Below are 17,211 nucleotides of genomic sequence, written 5' to 3'. Positions count from 1 at the left end.
TATCTATCTATCTATCTATCTATCTGACTGTCTGTTTATCTATCTATCTATCTATCTGACTGTCTGTTTATCTATCTATCTCTCTCTCTCTCTCCCTATATATATATATATATATATATATATATATATATATATATATATATATATATATATATATATATATATATATATCACCCTGTCTGTCTATCTGTCTATATATATATATTTATAAATATTTATTTAGCTATCTATCTGTATGTCTGTCTGTTTATTTTTCTATCTCTCTATTTATCGATTTATCTATCTATCTATCTAATATCCACAACTACGTATTTGGTCGAGATGTTGAGCGATTGTTAAAACATAGATATGACACAAAGATAAACATGTCATTGTCATTAACTAGATCTATAGTCATCTTTTAAAAAAAAAAGCAACGCAGTAACAAAACAGAAATCTGAAGTTGTCTTTCAAAAGGATTACATTGAAGCGTTGAGGCTTTTGAAATCCTGGAAGCACTCGTTAAAAAACAAAATGAGACTCTGACGTGTACTTTGGAGAAGTAGAGTTTGTTGTTCTTTGTATAGTCACCCATTTCAAAGGTTTTATTTTCTGACATTTATTGTTCTGTTGCTTTTACCATGGGACTCCTTAAAGCTTGTTCATTGTTTGTGTTCCTTCTGTTAGCTTCTGGGTTTATTCAAATGTGGTTACCAGGACCCTGTCTGAGTGGTGGCGCGATTAAAACACTCATTCGTTATAACTAGGTCAACATCAATCGTGTATCCCTCTCTCTCTCTCTCTCTCTCTCTCTCTCTCTCTCTCTCTCTTTTTCATCGATATCTTGCAATCTTGTTTATATCACCAAGTGGCTGATTTTATTGTTCATTCAGAGCAAGATTGTCGTGTGTTTGAATCACTTCCGGTTCGATCATATCAAACATGGCCATGTGTATTTCTTGGGTCTGTAATCCATTTAAAAAGGAATGGGAGTGATAAGTTCCAGAGAGTCGACTAAAACTCTTCCACTTTTCATGACTTAATTACGTTTCAACTAATCGCGTTATATTTGTTTTTCTAAACTGCATGAATGACTGGGCTATGATGAAGAGTTGGTGTCTGTGGTATATTCAAAGACTATAGAGTCATTCTATTATAGGGGGGAAGGTACCAGACTCTAGACGGTGGTTTGGTTTCATATAAAATGATGGAAAATATTTCAAGAGATGGAGGTGAAGATTGTTACGTATCTAGTCGATACCCGACTCCCAGCTAGTGGCAAAATGCATAAGAAACGTCACGATGATTGTCTTAAGTCTGAAGAATGAACATTTAAACTATCGAGACAACAATATAAGAATTTTTCAAAAAAAAAACAAACTTTGACCCCATGTTGGGATTTTTTCGTCACACACACACACGCAGGCAAACACACTGAGAGAGAAAGAGAGTGTGACCTGATACGTAATAGTTGCCATTTTAAAATGTGTGTTATTTATTTATTGTTGTTTTTCTCTAGATGCTGGAATACACATCCAACTACAGGATATTTCTGGATCCTAAAATGTCCACAAGTAGCTATTGTAGTTGTAAGTCAAGCTATAGTGTAGCTATTGTAGTTGTAAGTCAAGCTATAGTGTAGCTATTGTAGTTGTAAGTCAAGCTATAGTGTAGCTATTGTAGTTGTAAGTCAAGCTATAGTGTAGCTATTGTAGTTGTAAGTCAAGCTATAGTGTAGCTATTGCAGTTGTAAGTCAAGCTATAGTGTAAAATAAACGTTACGAAACATTTTGTCAGTCAATGAAATAAACTTGTACCTGATACTCCCATTTGTAGTGAGTGCTGTGTTGGCTGACGTAGTTAGATATAAATCAGTTCAGTAGACAGAAGCATGAAATAAATGAGTCTGGGAAATAGACCTAGGCCTACTTCATGTATCAGCATCTATGAGTACTTCAGAAAACTTTTGGAAAGTACTCTTTTGTAATAATATTCAGTATTTAGAGTACGTTTAATACATCAAAATTGTCTCAAATTTTGTTTTTCCTAAATAACTGAATTGTATATTTCTTAAACAGGAGAAAATTAAATCAAATCTTTTTTTTTTCGTTTTCTTTCCAGATCAACTTTGTGTTTTTCATCAACATTGTGAGAGTTCTGTTCACCAAACTGGTTCGAACTGCTCCGCCTCGTGCCAGGAAATATCGATACAGGTGGGGTCAAGTGATCTTCCGTTTAATTAGCTCTATCAATGAATGATACCTCCCTTGTACCGCATTAAGAAGGCGTTTGATTACATCCACATAATGGAGGTAAAGGCAACTAGTTTTCCTGTCCATATGGAATGACTTCGGGGATTGATGACTTCATCTCATTACGGGCTAATCCGAGGGGGGCATCTGAGGACAACGTTACTCGCACTGGGACAATAGTTGATGCCATTTGAAATGTATGTCCATGCAGTTAATCTATTCATTTCGTTATTTTAGGGATAGAGGTTTTAAAAACGGGTTTACATCTAGAAGAAGGTTGTGTGGTAGGAAAATGTGCTTCAGACTGGCTTCACGGTTATCCCGGGTTAGAACCGTGCCCTCTGTCATCCCTTGCCGTCCTACAGGAGGTCTGAGCTAGGACCAGTGGCGTCACTAGGGTCGGTGTCACTCGGTGTGGACCGCACCTCCCCCCTTGTGACGCCACTTGCTAGGACGTAAGAATCTTTATTTTTGAAGAAACGCCCGAAACTTTTAAAAAGAAACAGTATCTGTATCGATACTAGATCAGCAGTCATTGAAGTTTCTCTGTAGTATCACGCTTAAGAATTCATTACAAAAATGTCGATTAGAGGGGTGTAAGATGGGGGAAAACAGAACATCACCTGCAGACTGTGGATTTTACTAAATAGAACATCACCTGAACTCTGTGGATTTTACTAAATAGAACATCACCTGCACTCTGTGGATTTTACTAAATAGAGCATCACCTGCACTCTGTGGATTCTACTAAATAGAACATCACCTCCACTCTGTGGATTTTACTAAATAGAACATCACCTGCATTCTGTGGATGCCACTAAATAGAACCACCTGCATTCTGTGGATACCACTAAATAGAACATCACCTGCATTCTGTGGATGCCACTAAATAGAACATCACCTGCACTCTATGGATGCCACTAAATAGAACATCACCTGCATTCTGTGGATTCTACTAAATAGAACATCACCTGCACTCTGTGGATGCCACTAAATAGAACATCACCTGCACCCTGTGGATGCCACTAAATAGAACATCACCTGCATTCTGTGTATTCCACTAAATAGAACATCACCTCCACTCTGTGGATGCTACTAAATAGAACATCACCTGCACTCTGTGGATGCCACTAAATAGAACATCACCTGCACTCTGTGGATTCTACTAAATAGAACATTACCTGCACTCTATGGATTCCACTTAATAGAACATCACCTGCACTCTGTGGATTCTACTAAATAGAACATCACTTTCCTCTGTGGATGCCACTAAATAGAACATCACCTGCACTCTGTGGATTTCACTAAATAGAACATCACCTGCACTCTGTGGATTCCACTAAATAGAACATCACCTGCACTCTGTGGATTCTACTAAATAGAACATCACTTTCCTCTGTGGATTCCACTAAATAGAACATCGCCTGCGCTCTGTGGATTCCACTAAATAGAACATCACCTGCACTCTGTGGATTCTACTAAATAGAACATCACCTGCACTCTGTGGAGTCCACTAAATATAACATCACCTGCACTTTGTGGATTCTAATAAATAGAACATCACCTGCACTCTGTGGATTCCACTAAATAGAACATCACCTGCACTCTGTGGATTCTACTAAATAGAACATCACCTGCACTCTGTGGATTCTACTAAATAGAACATCACCTGCACTCTGTGGATTCTAATAAATAGAACATCACCTGTACTCTGTGGATTCCACTAAATATAACATCACCTGCACTCTGTGGATTCCACTAAATATAACATCACCTGCACTCTGTGGATTCTACTAAAAAGAACATCACCTGCACTCTGTGGATTCTACTAAATAGAACATCACCTGCACTCTGTGGATTCTAATAAATAGAACATCACCTGCACTCTGTGGATGCCACTAAATAGAACATCACCTGCACTCTGTGGATTCTACTAAATAGAACATTACCTGCACTCTATGGATTCCACTTAATAGAACATCACCTGCACTCTGTGGATTCTACTAAATAGAACATCACTTTCCTCTGTGGATGCCACTAAATAGAACATCACCTGCACTCTTTGGATTTCACTAAATAGAACATCACCTGCACTCTGTGGATTCCACTAAATAGAACATCACCTGCACTCTGTGGATTCTACTAAATAGAACATCACTTTCCTCTGTGGATTCCACTAAATAGAACATCGCCTGCGCTCTGTGGATTCCACTAAATAGAACATCACCTGCACTCTGTGGATTCTACTAAATAGAACATCACCTGCACTCTGTGGAGTCCACTAAATATAACATCACCTGCACTTTGTGGATTCTAATAAATAGAACATCACCTGCACTCTGTGGATTCCACTAAATAGAACATCACCTGCGCTCTGTGGATTCCACTAAATAGAACATCACCTGCACTCTGTGGATTCTACTAAATAGAACATCACCTGCACTCTGTGGAGTCCACTAAATATAACATCACCTGCACTTTGTGGATTCCACTAAATATAACATCACCTGCACTCTGTGGATTCTACTAAATAGAACATCACCTGCACTCTGTGGATTCTACTAAATAGAACATCACCTGCACTCTGTGGATTCTAATAAATAGAACATCACCTGCACTCTGTGGATTCCACTAAATATAACATCACCTGCACTCTGTGGATTCCACTAAATATAACATCACCTGCACTCTGTGGATTCTACTAAAAAGAACATCACCTGCACTCTGTGGATTCTACTAAATAGAACATCACCTGCACTCTGTGGATTCTAATAAATAGAACATCACCTGCACTCTGTGGATTCCACTAAATATAACATCACCTGCACTCTGTGGATTCCACTAAATATAACATCACCTGCACTCTGTGGATTCTACTAAATAGAACATCACCTGCACTCTGTGGATTCTAATAAATAGAACATCACCTGCACTCTGTGGATTCCACTAAATATAACATCACCTGCACTCTGTGGATTCTACTAAATAGAACATCACCTGCACTCTGTGGATGCCACTAAGTTTTGTTTGAAAAGTCAATCCGATCTGGTGAATTAGTGTAAGATTGTAGAATAGCCTTATTGCAAGTTATCTATAACATAATAACATTATAACTAATGAGTTAGCCAGTTATCTATAACATTATAATTAATGGGTTAGCTAGTTATCTAAAACATTACAAACAGCTAGTCATTTATAAACATACACAAAATTGCCAGTCATTTAAACCACCACAAATCACTAGCCATTCATCATATTACAAATAGGCAGCCAACAGCATATAACATCTAGCAAGTCATCCACATCACAGCTAGCCACTCATTCACAACATCACGGCTAACCAGCCATCAACAGCATTACAACTAACCAGCTATCAACAACATCACAGCTAGCCACTCATTCACAACATCTCTTCTAGCCAGTTAGCCATACCATTCCAACTAGCCAGTCATCTATAACATCACAGTCATCTCTATCGTCAATCATTTGAAACTAACTTTCAACTTGTTTTCCAGACGCTTAGGAAAGTCTACACTTGTGTTGATACCGATTTTTGGTGTTCACTACTTAGTAACTATTGGTGTACCAGACAACATTGATCCTGTCTTGGAGACCATCAAGCTGTACTTAGAAATGTTCTTCAATTCCTTCCAGGCGAGTCTCTTGACAACTTACACACTCTATTATGACGTCGTATTACTCTACCTTGAATTTCATTGTTTCACTGTACCGATTAGCCATTAAAAAAATAGCATAGACCATGTCTGGAACTTGAAAACAAAACTGTAATTTAGATTTAATCTTTTCGTAGATAGAGACCTGAATTCTCTTCATGTTTTTTTTATTCTGTTGATATTGTTTGTGCATTGTCTAACACATAGATTTAACCTTGCGAGAAGAATGTCAAATGTCTAAAATGTAAATGACACGCTTGTCACAGGACATTTACATCCAAATGTCTCCTGTGACTGCCATATAAATCTCAAAATTTGCTAATTTGATGCGGCGACATTAGACATATCGTCAACTTTTGAGGCATCACGTCTAACCAAATAAGATCTGTAAATCTACAGTAACTGTGGGCACTTGACAATGTCAAATAGAAGTTACAGTCCTTTTCGTCTTCATTTGCTAGCACCTGCACATTTCAGTTTGGGAAGTGGGCGTAGCTGCTCTAGAGTGTGAGAACAAGGTCACAAAACAAATAAACGCTTTCGTTTCAATGTTTGAAACTTAGAAAGTGATTAAAAACAAAATGTGTTTGAGGTGGCGGGTGGGGTGGAAGTCGTCAAATATTGTAATAGATCTAGGCCAGCAAATCAACAAAAAGGAATCAAAGAAAATGTTGAGTTACAAAATGAACATGATAACTAAACGAACGCACGACCGTCTTGGACGCTGACTTCTACTTTGTCATCACTGTCTTCCACAACAATGTCTATAGTCCCGATGGTGTGATGGTGCGAGTATACATGTATCAAGAGCAAAGATTGAACAGTTTTAACATGAGATGCTTGCGACGCGTAATGTGCGTCTCATAGAGCGATGTTTTTCAATCAGGAAATATTGAAATTGGCCAATAGCCACACTAGAGACACAGTGAGCATTACGCTGGCTCGGACATGTCACCCGCTTACGAGATGGAAGATTTCCCAAAGACATTGTTTATGCAGAGCTTGTTTAGGGAGTCAGACTCTAGGACGCCCTAAATAAACCGACAGAGATGTCTGAAAGTGCAATATCAGGACTACAGCTATCAATAAAATGTGGTGAAGGGTGAGAAATCACCCAAGATTGGACAGCATGGAGAAGAAAGAGCGTGCTGGTTCGAACCTCGCCGAGAACATAAGAACTGAGGCGGCCCTAAACAAGAAAAATAGATAGAAAGCTGCCCTATCCGATAGCCCTAAAACAGGTGCATCTTCACGCGCGAACTGTGGCAAACTTTGCCGCTCCAGAATAGACTTAATTAGTCACAACATATTCTGCCTGATACAAGTAGAAGAAACCTACGCCAGTAACTTATCTGTTTCAAAGATTGAATTTTAAGATTTGTATATTTTTTTTCTTTATGTCTTGAACAATTTATTTTATGATATAGTTTCTCTATGTGTGGTGATTATAGTTATCATCTCTATGTGTGGTGATTATAGTTATCATCTCTATGTGTGGTGACTAATATGCATAGGGAGTTTGTGAATCGATATTTAAAGATAATAGTTATGAACATGAATATAAAAAAATGTTATTTTGCTTAGAGTAGTATCATTGTTTGAAGCCTCCTACGTAATCGTCCAAGATCATCAAATCTCATTTTCTCTGTGACTCGATGATGACTTTAAAGACCAATCTTCGCCAAAAAAAAAAAGATGTTATATTTGGCTGGAGCATTTTGTGTCTAGATCAGTTTTATTTGTATTCAGTTTCTCAATTTTGGATTGGATTTCAACTGAAATGAAATGTTAGAATGTATGGACTCCATTGTGTTTTAAGGAAAGAGAAATCGTTATTGTCCTCAGTTAAACAAATTGTATCTTTTTTAGCCTTTTTTATTTGATTTCTGGTGCATTGTAGGCCTATGTAGGTTTTTTTTATTTACTTTTTATTAATAGTGTAAGAAGCAGGGGATCTCAACAAGATATGATGTGTGAAAATAAGTACTTAGAATTCAAGTTTGTTTGTTTTTTTCGTTTGTTAATTGTTTTAATGTCTGGAAATGTCTTCATCTTTAAAAGCTTTGGGATATTTTGTAATCTTAACCTTGACCTAGATATAAATTCACTCAGCTTGAGTCTACAATCAGCGTGGGGTCATGATGGCGGAGTGGTAAAGCGCTTGGCTTCGAACCGAGGAAGACTGTGATTTTGAATTTCGGTATTTATAGTACGCCCCTGAGTCCATTCAATATTGGGTCCGCGGAACTGTTTTCTCAAACAGAAGAAGGGGCGAAGTAACTGGCGTCTAAATCAGTAAGCTTTGGGCTGGAGGGACTCATTAGTCTGGGCTTGCAACCCACCTAGCAGGGGGAAAACTGAATTCAAACCTCTTCTGCCTTGCAGATATACCCTAAACATGGGAACTGTTTCGTGGGTCAACCCTTGGAAAAATAAGGAGCCGATGACACTTAGGCAGTATGCAGCACACAGCGCTACATCCTGACAGAGCCTGCAACACCGCTGATCCCAAACTGTATATGTTGTTTGCAGAGAATTACAATCTTTTGTTATAACTCATACCACCGATGTCCCTACTGTATTGTTGCTTAAAGAAATGGGCTTTAGATAATATGAGATGTACGTTTAATTCAACAGTTTTTTAAACTACTTTAACAGCTGGTAAAATCAATGTTTTATCTATAGTGTTTTCCGTATTTGGCTATAAGTAAAGAAATTTTCTAAGACGCGCACAAACCATCATCTTCTCTATATGATGTTGAAGAAAGATTTTGTGGGTCTATAGTGAACTTTATCTTTGAGAGTTCAAAATGTTTTCAAACCTTTTTCTTTTTATCAGGGTGGCATAGTCTCAATTGATCCCCCAGCGTAATTAGTTTCATATCATCATAAAAAGGCACTTGGCAACCGCTTGTTTGACAAGGAAGAAATGAATCCCAATTTTAAAGTACCAACGCTGTATAGTCTACATTTCTTTTTGTTACATGTAGAAAAAATTAAGCCATTTAAATAAGTATTGAAATTAAATATCACAATTTTTCGTTTGAATAGCAGGATAAATATTGAAAGGATTAACTAAGGTACAAATCAAATGAAATAATTACATTGAAGGAATGTAAAAATTAAAGTCACGACCTGCTTAAATGAAATCCATTGTCATAGACCCCCATGCACATGTCATAGACCCCCAATTTATGTTTTCACTTTCGTAGACCCCTTGGAACTCATCGTAGACCCCTGGGGGTCTATATAGACCACTTGGGAATAACTGTTTTCCACTAACGTAATACCATTTTTAGCGGCCCCAGCGGGAAAAGACGCTATTAGTTTTGTGTGAAATGTCTGTCCGTCTGTCCATCCGTTCCGTTTAGATCTCGTAAACTAGAAAAGAGAGTCAAAATCTAACATCATAATATTTTAGTCCATTCAAAGTTCTGATGCAACGGCTACTTTTTTCTTTTCTAAAAGCGAAAAATCTTTTTTTTTTTTTAAATCACTTATGCAAGCAGTTTTTTCATTAAAACACTTGTGGACCACTTCGGGGGCCGATTTTGAGTTTGTGTTTCCACACAAACTGTCTTGTTTTTTCATTTATTTTTTTTTTTTTGTAACATCTGTATACATTTTTGTTAATTTGTGTATGTTGTAATATATATATATAGAACGGCGAAGAAGTGTATGTTAAATGTCGGAGAGTCAAGATGGCCCTAAAAATAGAAATTAATATACCTGAATTTATTTCTTTAGAAGAACGAAATTTTTTTAACAAATCGGCTAAACCCATTGTCACAGTACTTTATATTAACTATGAAATATATCAGCTAAACAAGTAAATCGGGGGCTTCCTTTGTAATACTCTTTGTAAACATGTTGATATATTATTGTTTTTAAAGTTTGAAGTTTATTCTAAATCGTATTATCGTGACTTAGATGACACAGTCAACTATATTTTGTATTCGACTTATCGCTTTGAGCAGCTTAGTGTAACACTGAACATTTAACAATCAATCCGAAAATATTTTTTTCTTCCTTTCAGATATGTTTTAGAGCGTCATAAATATGTCTAAAGTGCATTGCTATTTAGAGATGCCAATATCGAATGTAAGCCCCTCGCTCAGACCTCTGAGTGCCTCAAAGTGTAGACCCATTTATGAATGTTGACTGAGTCTAATGACGGGGGAGAGGCCGCGGCTGTTTTCCGTGGAGCTTAGACTTTGTTACATTTACGGCTTACTCTCCCCAGTCCGTGTCCTCTCTTACAGTCTCTGTATTTACAAAACATCTTAATGCATGCGTATTCCATCACATAGTAAGCAGAGCTGTTATAAATAAGCTGTCTCGTTGGCATAGAGATAAAAAAAAAAACATGTATTTCTATTAGGAATATTGCTGTACATAAAAATAGTAATATAAATGACTACATCTGGATCTATTTTATTGTGGTCATAACCATTCTGGTAAAGGATCATGAGTACTTTTTTGTGTGGTATTATATAATTTTGACAAAATACTAAGACAGGGAATTGTGTATTTTAAGCAACTTCCAAAATTAACTTCCAAGCCTGATAAAAAAGATATTTGAGTTACAAATCAAATTATTCAACATATAGTTTTAAAATGTCGTTTAAATTTTAACATAGAATATTTATCTTTGACCTATGTCTATTGCAAACAAAGGATCCTTTATTGAATTAACACAAGCTGTCACAATGATATAATATTTTTGACGTCTATCGTATGACCTATCCCTTACAGAAACCTGTTTTCATAGTGAACAAACATGACTTTTTGTTGAATAAATACAATCTGTCACAATGTAAATGTACTAGCCCCAACTCAAAACACACACACACCAAACCCTGCTTTAAAACAAGTTTCACGAGTATGCCATATCTAGCTAGGACAGCACACTTTCTATAGTTTAAAGTTGGTCAAAGTAGAAATACTCACGGCAAGTTCTATTTTCATCCCCATAAAGACTCATTGTGTACACTGTGTGGTCGCTTACAATGTGCCAACAGAGTTAATCGTAAATATCTCAAGGTTCCAGAACTCTTAAAGACGACATTGTTTCTGTAACATTGTAAGGTTTACAAAAAATACCGATAAATTAATTCTACGTTGTTGTTGTTGTTTTTTTCAGGGTTTATTAATAGCCTGCCTTTTCTGCTTTATGAATGGGGAGGTACGAGGCACAGTCAGTATATTCTATTTTCTTCCTTTAGTTATCTCCCCTTGTGCTTGTTTGTCTTCCCTTGTTTACACTAGTAGCCTGTTCCCTGGGAAGTATAATAGTTCCTTGTTTTTATTTCTTTATGTTCTCTACATCTCGACTTTTGTCTGTTTCAAGAATACAAACTTTGTTTTTTCTGTCTAAAGTTTGTGTTTACTATTTAAAAACAAATTTAGACACTACAAAAAGCTTAAAATCGGCACCATAACTAGTTGATGAAAGTAGGGGTTAAATGAACTTTTACTATTAGTATGGACTATTTTAGATACTTCGATAACAGTTTAAATTGATGTGTTTTCATTTTGTTGTTGTTTACTCCTGAAGAAATCGATGAAGTTTTATCTTGGAGACATTTTCATAACCTCTCTCGGAATTAATGTTTATGAAAAAAATTAATTAATTACGGCATTCTAGTAACAACTTGTTGTCATGGTTTTAATCTCTGAGTAATCTAAACATTTTTTGCCTCTGAAAGTGTACAAAAAAAAGTTAAAATTTAGACTGATACCGGAAGAAAAAAAATGATATTAAAACTGTAAGAGGTGAATAAAGTGCAGGAAAATATTCTTTGATTCTTTGCAGCTATTCGTGAATAGATATTAATGGCATAGATAACATGAACATGTTTTATGGTGTAAACTTGTAGTATTTGAATGTCAGTTTTGTTTTTTTCCAACCCTTTGCTTGTTGTGTCAGATTCATTGTACTAGATCTTTGATATTTGTGTCCAATTTTTTTTTTATTTGTAGATTTTGAAGATTGTTTTGTAATGTTTACTTTTAAATTATTTTTGTCAAGATTTTTTTTGTCAATTTTGTGCATAGAACTTATCTGTTTCGGGTACAGTCCATTAAGTACTAAATTAATTCCTAACCTCTCAAACGAAAAGATTTCCAAGTAAATGTTATTTCAATTGAGTTTAACGTTTATTTCATAACGTCACGATACAAGAAATCTCCCAGTAATTTTTAATTCGTTCACATGGATAGTTTTTATGAAGATAACTAGCTATGCTGGGTTTTTGTGAAGATAACTAGCTAGGCTGGGTTTTTGTGAAGATAACTAGCTAGGCTGGGTTTTAAATGAATATAACTAGCTAGGCTGGGTTTTTATGAAGATAACTAGCTAGGCTGGGTTTTATGAAGATAACTAGCTAGGCTGGGTTTCTCAAAGAAATTGTGCAACTTGATAAGGCCTTAAGCTATTAGAAATATGGGGCCCATTAGAGGCAATTTTTTTTTGTCTATAGGTAAACCCAGCACTGCTTATAAGTTAATTGTGGGCCAAATCTAAATAAACTTTTATTTTTATTCCAATAGCTATAAAGCTATTTACTAATTCTCTAGGATCAACGAGATTTATTGTATTCGTTCTTCCATTAGGTGAATGTTCTTCTATTTGTGAATTAGTTTTATAACCATAACAAGTTAGAGAGAGAGAGAGAAGGGAAAACGGGGGGGGGGGGGGGGGGGGAGAAAGAAAGAAAATAAGATAGATAGATAGATAGATAGATAGATAAGATCAAATAAGATAAGTTAAGATAAGATAGATAGATAGACAGACAGACAGATAGACAGACATAGATAGATAGATAGATAGATAGATAGATAGATAGATAGATAGATAGATAGATAGATAGATAGATAGATAGATAGATAGATAGATAGATAGATAAGATCAAATAAGATAAGTTTAGATAAGATAGATAGATAGATAAGATCAAATAAGATAAGATAAGATAAGATAAGATAGATAGATAGATAGATAGATAGATAGATAGATAGATAGATAGATAGATAGATAGATAGATAGATAGATAGATAGATACTCACAACCTAGTTTTTGTCTATTATAATGGTTCAGGTCCAAACAGAAATACGGAAACGCTATATTCGCCACAAGCTGAGGGTCAATTCGCGCAAGTTTCATAACAAGTACGCGACCACAGCCAGTTCCCATGTCCGGCCAAGGACCTGCCCTTCCTGTTCACCCCGTCACGAGTCTAGGTAAGAGCACGTAACTCCAGGTCCAGGGAGAGAAGTCAATAAATGTTTCGTCCTGTTTCTAGAGCAGCGGTTCTCATTCTTTAAGACTTGATTTGTTTCTTTAAGATTAATAAGGTCTTGAAATTATAGTTAGAAATTAAAAAAAATAGCTTGAATGCTTAATCCTTAATATAATGTTATGTTTACCAGTAAATTTATCCATTACAGAATGAAAATTTTAATTGTGGAGAATTTTATTTGCGTGAGATGTCATGTCTAAAAGACTTAGGGTTTCAAACGTGAAGGAACTGCTTCCTGTAAACGTGCGAACAGACAATTTCTTCTATCTCGCTATTTTTTTTTCATTCACTCATTTTTTTTTATTTGCCAGGACGGGGTACTTTCCGATATTTCTGTTCTTTTTTCTCTCTATCTCTCCCTAGGCCTACGTATCTTTTACTCTTTTCATATTTTCCATGTATCGCTTTTATCTCATTTCACGCTCTCTTTCTCTCTCACTTTCTCTCTCACTCTTTTTTTTTTCCTCTCCATCTCTATCTCCACGCACTAAAAAGATTGTAGTCAGTAATGCTTGCTGGCCGCCTGGTTGCATCCAAAATGTCTTCAATTACACTGGTCTTTCTTTTTAATCTACAAAAACAGAGACTGAGTCATGAACCAAAGGGCAAGGGTTCACTTTGGGTGTCATCATAGTCCAGGAGCTTTAAGAATGGGTTCCTCGGTTCATTTAAATTGAATGCCCCTTGTCAGGGCCGGTCGTAGGCCACTGCAACCTATGCGGCCGCAGTGGGCCCCGCACTTTCATAGGCTCCGCTCGATTCTAGGTGTAAATAATTAAAATAAACCATTTTAACTTATTATTAAAGGGTTTCTGGAATTCTACTGACATTGTAAAATATACGAAAAAATCATGAACATTTGATTATTAAAATCTTCTGAAAACTGATGCTAATCTTCTTAAAAACAGATAAAATTGTCATTTCGGGGTGTCCTTCAAAACGGAAAACGTCAATCCTACTAGCAATTTTAAAAAAAAAACGGCATTGTCAGCTTTTATTTAATAAAAATGTAATAATATGGCGAATTGTAACCAAAACAAGAAGTTCACATTCTTAATTTACTTTAATAGTCACTGGCATACAAATATAGATCTAAATCTATCTCGACCTTTAAAAACAAAACACCAAAAGCGATATTTTGCTAGTCGATAGTAAATCTAAAAGGCAGATCTGAATGTTTGTCGGCTTTTTGTTGGAAAACTACTATCTACTGTAGATGGCTCGTAAAGTTAATGTGACAGTGATTTTGTACTTAGTAAAGTCTAATAAAATGCAAAGACGAATTTAGTTTCTAATACAAAATCTTAATTTTTTAATTATTATCCTTATCACAATCCAGAATAGGCCCCGCGCTATCCGTTTCGCATAGGGCCCCGCAATCTGTAGGACTGGCCCTGCCCCTTGTTCATAAAGATATAGGCTAGTGTCCGTGTCAAGAGCTTTAAGAATGGGTTCCTCGGTTCATTTAAATTGAATGCCCCCTTGTTCATAAAGATAGGCTACTGTCCGTGTCAGGGCTGTTGCGGACCGAATGTTTTTTCGTTTCTCTAGTAGAAAGAGTTACAATAATTCCTCGTTTTGAACATGGACCGTGAAACATAACGTGCCACTAAATGGGGTATTTGGTTTAGGGTTCCGATCACACTCTCTGAAATAGTTTAAGGACAATTTTCAATTCAAAAGATGTCTCCTAAAAATAATCTATTCATTGTGTGATTCATAATCATTATTTGAAAGATGTGACCTTAATGAAGGAAGCCTTTGTCAGCATCTTTTTTTTTTTCAATGGGGAGGGGGGAATTTAACTCATTTCACAACATAATCTCTCAACTTTTGACTCCCCTGTTTCAGGGAGGTGAACTCTTCCAGCGGCTCGGACCACAACCAAAGTCTCGAAAGACAAAAGCTGAGAATCTACATCCAACCAATGCGCTACTACCGCGCCCAACCCCCGGTCTCTTCTCCCATTGACGTACGCCCTATCATCTACACGAGCAAGAAGAACAGTTATGTGTAGCATACGACACACTTCAGGTGCAAGATTTTGTAACACGTTCTATTACAACTTCCCTCAAGAAGCCTTACTTGACAAGGAGCGTAAGCTGGCATATCGTATGTCAGTGCTATGACAGAAGCGAGATAACTCTTACCTCTGGTTGGTCTGAGTAGTCTACCTTCATCTTCAGGTTCATGTCCAAGATTATGTCTTGCAGACCTTGGCAGCCCCACATATGTTTGCATGTGGTGTCAGCATTTACAGCATTTACGAGTGATGTATAAGCTCTTTAATGTCAAAAGAAAACATTTAAACTTTTGAAGATTAAATCATTTGTAGAGCGCGTTAATTTGTCGACACGGTTAATGACGTTTACCAACTTTTGAAACTAATAATGGATTAACTTTTTTCCATTATATCAAATCATCTTTTTGACTTATAGGAACATTTACATTTGTTACAAGTACAGTAATCGTGTGAATATTTTGTGAAAGATAAAATCACTTGTATTAACATATCATTAAAACAAACTATTCTGATGGCCCTTTTACATCCATGTGTTATATGTTTTAAATTCACATTATTTATCAAAAAGGTCCTATGAAATCCCATAAACTATCAGTAAGGTCTTATCTTGGTCTTATGGGCCTACATCAGCATGCTTTTTAATGAAGACTGTGCCAGTCTTTTGTGCTTGTTGCCAATCGACCAAAAGTTTTTTTTTATAGTACATGCCAAAAAAAGGTTATAAAAACTTATAATCTTAAATAAACGTATTTATACAAATTTGGAAAAGTGAAGACTGCAGATATAAAAAGTGTTGGTGGTGTTGGGGTTCCGTTATGTATTTTTTGGTATAAGACTGCCTAGTCATACGCGTAATGGGCGCACTTTGAGTCTCTGCAGTATAGCAGCCATTTTAGCTAGAGATAAACAAAATACATTTTTTTTTAACTCGTGAAGTTCAAATGTCCTTAGTTTTATATCATTACAAGCCCCACCCTTACCTTTACTATGTTTAGAGACTTAATGAGTTGAATTCGCAGGAATCAAATCAACCACTTTTTTTCTTGACATGTCAGTTTCTTCGATTCCATTAAGTCTTCTTTTCATCAAGGCTGCTAATTGAATAGATCTAATGCAATGTTTCTCAAATTATTACTAGTTAGAAAAATTTCGTTCGCACCCGCCCCCCTTTAGCATCTGGGGACCTAAAGGAGCACTATAGGCGACCCCCTCCCTTTGAGAGGATGTGGCGCGCCCCATAATTTGAGAAAGGCTGATCTAGAGTTTATCTCTATAGTCCTCCATTTGTTGAAATCAATATCAAGGCCTAAGTATTAAACGTGTTTCATTGATCCCATTTGTTGTCCACAGAAGTCAATCGTCTCTACATCTCATCTGTTTAATTTTCACCTAGTGTCTCAGTTCATTTTGTCTCTCATGTGATTTGTTTTCAAAATGATCAAAATAAATAAATTTGTCTGAAAACAAACTGAGTTCTTTCAAATCTGTTTTGAGAAATTGGCTAGTTAAAAAAAACAACTTTGTATTAAACGAAACAAAATATTAAAACATGAATTCAATTTCAAAGATAAAATGTTAACAGAAACTTATTACCCTTGGCACTGCTCAGCGGAAATTGTTTCACTTTCGGGCTTAACGCATTTCATGATTTTTAACTGTTTATGAAACATTTCTAAAATTTCTACTGATGTGTTGTCCATAGATTTATATATACTATATAATATATAAGTCTATGGTGTTGTCACTCTTTTCTAGAGTGGCAATGTTTTTACGACTACTAGAAATACGTGTCACTAAACAACTGATTCAAACAAAGGTCCTGCTTGCACATTAGTCTTATGTTTAGTAGTGTCAGTATGATCTTGTACATCTACTTGCAATTGAGATTGTGGTATTAGGTCAGACAGTGCATATGGCTTTTAATAACTCTTCTCATTTTTTTAATGCTGGGAAACTTATTCTGAGTCATCATTAAATCTTTTTTG

At 36.0% G+C, this 17,211-nt stretch overlaps 1 protein-coding gene across 6 annotated transcripts in view; it reads left to right on the top strand.

Annotated features, from left to right (window-relative positions):
* LOC106051948 (parathyroid hormone/parathyroid hormone-related peptide receptor-like) overlaps positions 1–16,683 on the top strand; it is a 147,786-nt gene extending 131,103 nt beyond the window's left edge. For 5 of the 6 annotated variants that reach the window (XM_056025656.1, XM_056025645.1, XM_056025651.1 and 2 more), the window contains 6 exons: positions 1,499–1,568; positions 2,101–2,192; positions 5,747–5,885; positions 11,049–11,102; positions 13,002–13,144; positions 15,055–16,683. In XM_056025656.1, the coding sequence (XP_055881631.1) occupies positions 1,499–1,568; positions 2,101–2,192; positions 5,747–5,885; positions 11,049–11,102; positions 13,002–13,144; positions 15,055–15,220 (664 nt within the window). In that variant the 3' untranslated portion in view covers positions 15,221–16,683. The remainder of the gene's footprint in view (positions 1–1,498; positions 1,569–2,100; positions 2,193–5,746; positions 5,886–11,048; positions 11,103–13,001; positions 13,145–15,054) is intronic. The other variant, XM_056025662.1, reaches the window with a different exon arrangement.
* Positions 16,684–17,211: the final 528 nt, after the last annotated feature.

The sequence above is a fragment of the Biomphalaria glabrata genome, chromosome 1 (genome assembly GCF_947242115.1).
Source record: "Biomphalaria glabrata chromosome 1, xgBioGlab47.1, whole genome shotgun sequence".
NCBI lineage: Eukaryota > Metazoa > Mollusca > Gastropoda > Planorbidae > Biomphalaria > Biomphalaria glabrata.
The sequence above is the reverse complement of the archived record's forward strand: the minus strand, read 5'-3'. Positions and strand labels throughout refer to the sequence as shown.